This window comes from Pleurodeles waltl, chromosome 8 (genome assembly GCF_031143425.1).
Source record: "Pleurodeles waltl isolate 20211129_DDA chromosome 8, aPleWal1.hap1.20221129, whole genome shotgun sequence".
In the NCBI taxonomy this organism is placed as follows: Eukaryota; Metazoa; Chordata; class Amphibia; order Caudata; family Salamandridae; genus Pleurodeles; species Pleurodeles waltl.
Genome location: NC_090447.1, coordinates 151,905,950 through 151,915,561, shown reverse-complemented (window position 1 = coordinate 151,915,561; position 9,612 = coordinate 151,905,950). Strand labels below are relative to the sequence as shown.

The window sequence follows — 9,612 nt, the reverse complement described above, 5'->3', positions numbered from 1 at the left end:
AGATATTTCGGTCCCTGATGGACCGTTGGGGTCCTTGTGTGGTGGATTTGTTTGCATCCCAATGGAATGCTCAACTTCTGACTTACTTCAGTTGGAAACCCGATCCGGGGGCGAGAGCAGTGGATGCCTTCTTACAGGATTGGTCGAACGATCAGTGCTATGCGTTCCCTCCGTTCCTGTTGATCCCCAGAGTGGTGGCCCAGGTGCGTCGCCAGCGAGCGTCCCTGATACTGATATCTCCGATCTGGAAGGCTCAGCCGTGGTTCCCTACTCTTCTGGAGCTGTGTTGGATGGCTCCTCTCAGACTCCCCTGTGTTCCGGGAGTCCTCCAGGACCCACAGGGTCGCCATCATCCTCTGGTGCTTCAGGGTCATCTCGATCTCATGGCATGGAGGATTTCAGGGGACGTTGGGAAAACGTCTGCCTTTTACGGGAAGCTACAGCCCTTATTAGAGAGGCATGGGCCCCAGGTACCATCAAGCGATATAGATCGGCTTAGAACAGATGGGACAGTTGGTGTATGGAGAGGGTGGTGGATTCCGTGGTGGCCCCCATTGAATTTATAGTCAATTCTTTGGCTGAACTTTTTTCTTCTGGTCTGTCCTATTGTACTATTAATTATTTTCGTTCTGCAATTTCGGCGGGACATAGTACTATCAGTGATGTTCCAGTGGGGGAGCACCCCTGGATGAGTAAACTCTTGAAGGGGGTTCGCTTGTCTCGTCCTCCCGAACCTCGTTTTTCGGGGTTATGGAACGTGAACCAAGTTCTTAATTTTTTATCTGCTTGGCCGGATAATTGTTTTTTATCCAGGAAACAGCTTTCCGCAAAATTGGCGATGCTCTTGTGCCTGGTCTCTTTCAAGCGTGTTTCCGATGTGCGGGCTTTGGATGTGTCCGCCAGTGTCTTCACCCCAAACGGGGTTACTTTCACTGTTTCCCGACGGACGAAAACAGATACCAGGTTTGTATCTTACCCCAGTTTTGAGTCTCATCCTAGGTTATGCGTGGTGAGATGCCTTCAGACCTATGAAGCGGTCGTGGAGGATGTTAGACCTCCCGGGGAGAGGCAGCTATTGATTGCTGTCAAGAAACCGTTTAAGGCAGTTTCTTTGCCTACCATTGCTAGGTGGGTTCGTTGGATTATGTCAGAATCTGGCATTGACTGATCTGCCGGCTTGGTGACGTAGGAGTCCTCTTGGCAGGTGTATGGTATTTTTCTTGGTGTTGATTAAATATTGGACGCATTTCTTATGCTTTGTTATGGCTATATTTCTGAGCTATATATACTTATGTATGTATTTTAATTAATACTTGTTAGCTCTCTTTGGTGTTTTACTTCTTTGAGTTTCGTCTCTTGCTATGTCTAATCTCTTCCTTGCCTTGTAGGAGGTGATTCTAAAGGAGATTGAAGTTGCGAGTTCCCTAACTTTCTTCAGTGAAGAAGAGGAAGGATTGCACCCGCCAGTTATTTATATATACACTGTTATGGATTTGGGATTGATTACTCCTTGTCATTGTTTTGTGGGTATCATGGGAGTTGTAGTTTAATGTGTTTGATCTTTGAACTTGCTGTTATCAATAAAGTGAAGAAAGGACTGCTCCCCTCCGTGTCCTTAATAGAATTGAAAGTTTTGTTCACAATAGCTAGGACATTTTTCAGTTTCCTTCACCTTAGCTAGGAAATTTGTCATTGTCTAATGCTCCGCAGTTGTACAACGACGCACACCGCCCATCCAAATATGGCTGCCACGTTCCATTTCTTTTCCCACAAGTCTGCGCGAGAAATTGCTTAAGTCTCTCTGGAGGCGACAGTCTAAGAGTCTCTATGGTGAACCCGTCAGAAACGTAACTCTCGCGATATCACGGCGTTCTTTTTGACGTTGTTAGCTGCACTGTCTGTCTGCGACTTTTCTGGAGGCGGAAACTTAAAAAAAAGAATCTTGAAGCGGAAGGGCTGTCCGCTAGGCGTCCGACACACGACGTTCTAATGCGGGCCACGCGCTCTGGCCGTTACCGTGCACCGATTCCCCGCGCCGCTTGCGGTGAGTTTTGGCTGCACGATGAAAGGCCTTCTATTGAGAGGGAGGCCTCCCCATAATCAAGTGTACCGGGCGTGGGATTTGGTGGCGGGGCTGTTACAAGAGGCCTTGGTGGTCTCTGCCGTTACCGACAGGCGTGGTCGTTCCGCAGGCGTTGGGCAGCCCCTCGACCGTTTTTTTCTCTTCAAACTCCGTTTAGGGCCACTACTTGCATCCTCCCTAATAGGCCATATGTCATTATAACAAATGTCACGCATGATGCTCTAGACTCCGGTTCAAACTGTTCTGGTCACGCGTGCATTAATCTAGCCTGAAAATGGATGAGCCTGGGTTATAGCCTGCTCCCGTAGTTCCTAATTATGAGATCGACGGTAGCATGTGCCGACAAGTAACTGGGTGTAGTAAACGTTTTTATAATAAACGGAACATAGTGCGAACAATTGTGGGGCAGGTTATTATTTTTTTTTTTTTACTGCAAAGATCATATTTTCCCAGCGACGCTTTTAGTCAGATGTCATCAGGCGTATCTAGCATTTCCTAACTTTGACCCAACAGAACGTTGCTTGCTGGGACTATTATTATATGTTAAAATCTTAATAGGCTCAAAATCCAGACTTGCAGATCTATATTGTTGGGTCACGCTTTACACGAGGTCCGGCTTCCTTGGTTTTGGGTGTTTCTAGTGCCGTTGCACTAGAAACGGAAATAAAATAACTAGAGCGTGTTGAGTGAGTTGATGATATAGAAACCTTTCGAGTAGTCTAATTGTGATAAAATTCGATGGCTTAAGCTGACTGCATAGACCATTGTTTATCCTACAGCACAAATTCATTCTGCACAGAAACAATCTATCACTTCAGTTTCTAAAGACCATAGCTACTGTTTAGCCATATTGTATAGCAAGCGTGGCTGTGCAATATGGCTAAAGGTAAATTTAACAGTACTTTTTTAAAAACAATTTTACTTACAGCCGTGTTACAGTCGCGCTGCTGTGCAACACGGCTAAAAGACGTAAGCAAAGACAATAGTTCTCTAGTGTTTTTTTTGCCAGTGTCTTTTTGACACCTTGGTTAGGGTGTCACCCACGGCAGCATGCTGTTGGCATGTTGAAGGTAGTGTGATAATGTAGGACCACCATGACAAAATGCTGCTGCACCTGTAATACTGGATATATTTTTGGCATATGTGTACCAGTACGGGGCGAGATCAGCAGCAAAACTCTGGCGCTGGTACTTTATGCGTAATTATTGGCATAGGATGGCACCCTTTACAAGTTTTTTCTTGGCGTGAAGGAGGTATTCTTGACAAGTGGGGGCCTACATTGTAAAGTCTGGGAGGTAAAAAATAACAATTTCCGGGGAGTATGAGTTTTCTTTGGTATAACAAGAAATGACATAATATTTAAAGAGCCCACTGTCGGTGCATGTGTCGTGATAGCAAACTTGCTTGACAATTGCTAATACACGAGCAAGATTTAAAAAAAAAAAAAAATACTTGCTCGTAAAACAAATAACAATTTAATGGCCCAGATAACCAGTTTAGGCCTTGTAGCCCATTCAGTATAACCGTTCATGTTAAATACATTACATTACTGGAGTGTATTAATACTTAACTTTTCGATTGCTTCCAGCATTTGCTCTAAGCTATATCTCTCTCTATTTATTTATATATACACTGCAAAAATGTTGCTGGCTGAAGAATTTGATAACATGGAATGTAATAAGAATCCCTTTTTCTGAAGCACCATGTAAATTCATCTAAAGCAGTACATAAAATTTGCGAGACAAGGTTTAACAGTCTTAATTACGTAACTGATATCCGTTCCTCCTTCAGAATATGGTCAAGGGGCCTGTAATTTCCATGATAAGTAACTGACAGAAAGAAGCATTTGCAATGCAGTGGGTCTCTTTTGCTCGTATTGGAGCTATTAGCGTTGTAAATTCCTAACTGGACTTTTCTTGCCACATAAGTTGAAAATGAAAAGTAAAACAGTTGATATAAGGAAGCCAATTCAAAACACCACGCTGCCACGAGTGTGTGCAAAGGAGAGACAAAAAAGGAAAAATAAGTTTGCTTGCAGTCAGAAGTATCGACAAACATGTAATTATCCATGTAACAGGGTCGATGTCCAAGGCGGTAACAAAACTGCCCCAAGAAAGGACAAAAGTAAAGCATTTACCAATGATAAAGGATTTTTTAAAGGCAAGCCTATGAACAAGTGAGTGGGTGTGGTTAAAAGCCCACAGTTTGATTACAACACATCAGAGCGCTTCCGCGCTCCACCTAAAAATTGTCAATCAAAATCTAGTGAGATCCTATAAATGGAATTACGACTTTAGTTGTTTATTGATACTGTGCTTCCATCCCAATGCGGATTTTTTTAATTTTTTAATTACTCTGTTTTTAAACCTGATCTGCATGTTTCTTCATTGCTGCCCTTTCTAAGCTTGAGTGCAAGCGTGTTGAAATACCGAACTAGTGCACTGCACAACAGCATCACCGGTACTTTTATTTACTAGATAATCACTGTTGAGTAGCCTGATTACCAAAACATTTCATTTAAGGGGGAGAATAGCAGAGCTGTTTTTTAATAAAAAGTCGCAGCCCATCAGACAGCGCAGGTGTCTGGTTTGCTGAAGACATCTTTGGGAACTTCAAGAAAGTTGACCTAGGAATGCATTCTGCCAGTCGTTTGCATTTGCTGGCTGTATTTGTTTTAGGCTCTCCCGGTGTGGGTTGTCCTGCCCAATGAGAAAGCCATGTTCACTGAATACCTCCACAAACTCCTTTTCTGTCAACAGGCCTTTAGATCTTGTGCTTATCTGTCAAATTTGTTGGGCATTTGAAGACTGAGGTCAAATGTCAAGCTGTATATTCCTGGGAGCCTGGTTATTTTGTTTTACTTTCTGCTGACTTCAAAGTGACAGCCTTTATAGGAAAGAGTAATGCAGCCTTTCTCCATGGAGTTTTATTTTAGAAATAGCCATCTCAAAAGGTATCTAGCAAAGCAAAATAGGCACGGGTCGGAAGTCATTTTTTTTTTAACCTGTTTTTCCGTTGATGGAGAACTGTCCTGCCATATACTAGTAACTTACCATACCAAGCATTGGCAAAGCTTATAGGTCTCACCTATGCAAGATCTATTGACATTGTCAATGTTTTTTTAGCCGTATTATACAGAAGTGTTGGCTTCAGTGCAGCATAATTAAAAAAACTTTTAAAAATGGTATAACTTGGACAACGGTGGCTGTGTCATACAGCTTTTTTACATTACTTTGAGCCATTTGCAACATAGCAAAAAACACAAGCACAACCAATAAATCTCTTAGGCAAGACCTATCAGCTTAGCCAATGTTTGTTTTTCTTTGCATGCTTGCCCAGGTCGATTTTCAAATTGGATATAGCCCATGCTGACACACTAGTAGGACGTGTTCCAGGGATACCTGCTATGTATCCCTGTGTTTGGCGACCCACCCTTAATTGAATTTCCATTATTTGTATTAACAAAACAGAATCTGTTTGCTCAAACTACTAGTTAATTAACCTGGGTAATTTGTTCCAGTTTAGCACATTCATTCTAGAAGAGTTCAAGTGAAACTTTACACTTGGGTGCAGTTAAACCAGAGTTTTCTCAATATATTTTTATCTATCATAATACCTGGAATTTATTAGGAAACCAAGTAATTTTACCCAAATGGTTCAAGATCAGTTTGCTGCAATAAAGAATAATAGTTACTTATTTAGCAGAACCCCCTCCACTCCCTTTCTATGCCAAAAAGGACTGCTTTCAGATTGATATTTATACAAGCAAAAAGGGAATCCAGTATTGGATCTTGTGCTTCTTCTGAATCAAGTGTAGTTATTTTATTCTGCCTGCATGTTTTTGGTCATATCACCCTTCAGCGTGCCAATTTCTTCATAAAGTCACCATATAATATATCAAATTTTACTAATAACTACAGCTTTCTAATGATCCTTTTTTCGTTTGATCTTTAGGTGACGGAGGAGCAGCACTGCATGAAGCTGATGGGCCCCACCTAAAGCAAGGGAAGCCAACTACTTCGGCAACAGAGCCTCAGTCTCCAACCACAACCATGTCGTCTCAGTCCTCTCCTGGTCCTGGTGATGACATGGATTTTCTCTCCAGCATGGAGCTGGCAGAGCTTCTTGGACATGATCACTGCTGGGATGCTCACTTGCATAAGGAAATGTGGAATGACGATAGTTCAGTGACCATGTCAGAGTCCGATACACTGCCTTTTGGGGAACTGTTGCAGCAGCTCGTGCGTGGCGACAAAACTGAAGACCGTGACAGTTCTTCACCTGTTGAACGTCCCCACAATCGGGTGAATGGCAAAAACTCTACTAGGAAGCTGAATGGAGCCTATGAGGCAGCCAAGACTAACAAGAATGCTTTGGCTGCAAGGCTAAACCGTCTTCGGAAGAAGGAATATGTGATGGGTCTTGAGGAGAAAGTGTCTTGTTTGTCTTCTGAAAACGTGGAGCTGAAAGAGGAGAATCGGAAGCTTGGTAAACGAGTGCACGACCTGGAGGAGGAAACTAAGTACTTAAAGGCAGTTCTAGCCAATGAAAGTGTGCTTTCTCAGTTGTTGGGAAGACTGACTGGAGTGAAAGGCATGATGCTCACCACATCTCTCTTCAGGGAATCCGGCGAGGAGATGGACCATGATTATGCATTGCCCAGGAAGAGGGTGAAAGTGGAAGAGCAGGAGAGCACGTCTGGTGGCATCTGTCTGCACGTGGACAAGGAGAAGGTGTCGGTGGAGTTTTGCTCCTCCTGTGCGAGGAATGCATGTTCTACAGTCAAAATGTAGGGTCAAGTACTTGCTATTTTACAACTTTTACATTTGACATGCCCTATACTGAGAAATACATGTAAATCATATTTTTATAAGTTGGACATCTTCAGTGGGCGAACAGCTAGGAAGCCATCTTAATATTGGTTGATCACTAGTCTAAAGCATGCTTGTGAGATACCTTTGTACATTATACTTTACTATTAAACCTTTTTGACAGTTTGTTTTTTAGGTGATTTCCCTGCCCTGCTCCGTTGTAGGGGTTAAAGAACAGTCGTTTTCGCCTCGCAACCTGGTAAGGATCTATATGATTACCATAATGCGGAAAAGATAGTTCATAGTTTGCTTGAAGAACTGAAATGTTTCTAAGAAAATGAGGCAGGCTACGGCTTAGCTATACATTACAGAAGTGCTCTTTTTTTGTAAATAGTTTGACAGTGCTCTGAGGTGTATCATCTTCCCCGTGGCCATTGCCCAAAAGACCTGTATGAAAGATGTGGCTATAGCAGATTGTGAATTGCCACTACTTTATTGTGGGGCTTCTCAAGCACTTGGGGACAGCTAATTAAATAGCAACTAGTCTACCAAAGAGTCATCTCTCTAAAGTTAGATGATCGCTCTCGGATCCTCATTTTTCTTTGGCAGCCGCAACTGCTTTCTGTTCGTGCTGGCTGCATTCTTAATGATGTTCGATTTCTACATACTGTTTTTTGATATAGTTGTTGAGTATGGCATATAAAGTAACCGAGCACCTGCCATGTTGTATGATAGACGTTCTTTATACAAGCTCTATTGCGTCGCCCACGCAGCATAATTTTATTTTGGATATCTTTAAACAAGTGTACTGCTATGTGGTCACTTGTACAGAAATGCGTGGCGATTGTGGCAACATACTTTCCTAAAAGTAGATTTAACGCTGAGATTGCTGATTTTAAAACTAAGACACTTACATAGTTTCGATATCCGCGGAGATTTCAGTTGCATCAGGGAGCAGCAGGTTCATTAGAATATGCTTTATCCTGGGGAATTATTTACACGTTAACGTTCTCAGGCGAAGTCCTCTTGCCATCTAGATCGTAGGCTAAATGTAGCTCGGGTTTTTCATTTTTTTGTTAATGAAACATTTAGTTACATTAGGGATACACAGGGGCCTTGAGAGTGAATCTTAAAACATTGCAGCCAAAATTAAGCTTGTAGTGAGTCACTTTCTACATTGACAATGTGGTACTGGAAATCTTACAACTGGACCACAAAGTTGAGCATTGTATTTGGGATAGGAATTTTGAAACTATTGGCAGGAGGAAAGTGAAGGCTCAAGTTGAGATGGTACTTGCATATATGTTGGGTTCAGCAATAAGGAACAATATTTTTGTCTCCGAAAGGGTACAGCATTCAAATGGGTGTCATAAGTAATGCTTTTGATTCTTTCCCATGTGTATGATGCAACAACACTGTTCAAATTCTCCTTGGCTGGCAGCTGTAGGGGGGGGGAGGTGGGGAGTGCAGTTGACCCCTGGAGGGTGATTGCCTAGTTATGTGGGGACAGATTACTTACTAAAAATGTTAACCCATCAGCAGGCCAAACTGGCTGTGGGCGATCCTTGATGAGCTCGTAGTTTTATTTTGGTAAATGTCTGATTGTTCTTGCACTTGAGAATTAATATGTATTTGTAGATTGTAATTAGTTGTACAAAATGTTTAAATAAAGCCAATTAATGAGATTTTAAAGATGTCTGTGTAAAGTGAGGTTTCACAAAGAAATTGCAGTTATTCAAAATTTCAGACCAGAATGCTAGTTTTGAGCGAGAACTAGCAGGGGCTATCAATCATTATTTTAAAATTAAATGCGTTCTCTAAATCATGCAATTTGAAAAGCCTTGCCCTGTTACTCTAGGGGCTTGCCTTCATATTTTTTTGTGAAACCTCACTCTGGCATTGTATATGTATATTTAGCATCCTTATTTTTCTTTATGCTAAAGTGGAATCAGCTGTGCTGGGGCAGAAGACACGGGACCAGCTCCTGGCCACGTTCCCTGCTATTTATTAAAAGGTAGTATAACAAGACTAAAAGGTAAAATATTAGGGCTTGTCTTTTTATGGAAAACATGTAATTATTGGGCTAGCTAATTTTGTTTCCAATATCTCAATCCTTATATTGTCTTGTAAAAGTGTTCTTCTAAATTTTATGAACTGTTAAAGATTCAATATCCCTTTTCTTGTTTGCGTTGTTTGACATGAGCTACTTGGATCAGAGAATAGAATGCAAATGTCAGTCATCACATTTTGCACTTTTGTCCAGATTGCAAAGAAAGTCTTGAATTAATGAACACTACTTGAATATTTGTAAACCGTTTGTGCTGCATTTATTCAACTAATGCAAGTGTTGAAATAAAACTTTGTATGCTAATTTAGATTTGAGCTTGAAGCTTTTGTATCAGTTTGAAATGACTGCCACCTGTTTGGTGTACTGTGTGCGAATTTTATTTTCTCCTTCTCTTGATGAAGGAACTGTTTTTTTTTTTTCTGGTTATTTCTAGTGTCCTCATAATCTTTCTAAATACTTGATATTTGCATATTGAATAGGTTACAAAGTTGGTATTTTACACATTTACCATTTTATTGTGGTAGCCCGGCCACATTCGGATTTCCCTTATTTTGTTTTTGAGTATATTTCACGTCTGCTTGAAATGAGTGTTTTCCAGTTATTTCTTCCAGTACTTCAAAGTCTTTTATATAATATACTATTTAGAGAGC

General features: G+C 41.4%; 1 protein-coding gene across 1 annotated transcript; it reads left to right on the top strand.

Annotated features, from left to right (window-relative positions):
- The first annotated feature begins 1,821 nt into the window (after nt 1–1,821).
- On the top strand, nt 1,822–8,908 carry CREBZF (CREB/ATF bZIP transcription factor). The gene is made up of 4 exons (XM_069203956.1): nt 1,822–2,044; nt 6,038–6,872; nt 7,079–7,153; nt 8,838–8,908. Exons 1-3 carry the CDS (start codon nt 1,990–1,992, stop codon nt 7,092–7,094), a joined length of 906 nt encoding a protein of 301 aa, XP_069060057.1. The 5' UTR covers nt 1,822–1,989; the 3' UTR covers nt 7,095–7,153; nt 8,838–8,908.
- Nucleotides 8,909–9,612: the final 704 nt, after the last annotated feature.

Bases quoted from the DNA above. Each gene is read 5' to 3' on its own strand.
- CREBZF (XM_069203956.1), top strand. From the start codon at position 1,990: ATGCGGGCCACGCGCTCTGGCCGTTACCGTGCACCGATTCCCCGCGCC. The intron at 2,045-6,037 runs GTGAGTTTTGGC...TTTGATCTTTAG, and splicing joins GATTCCCCGCGCCGCTTGCG to GTGACGGAGGAGCAGCACTG.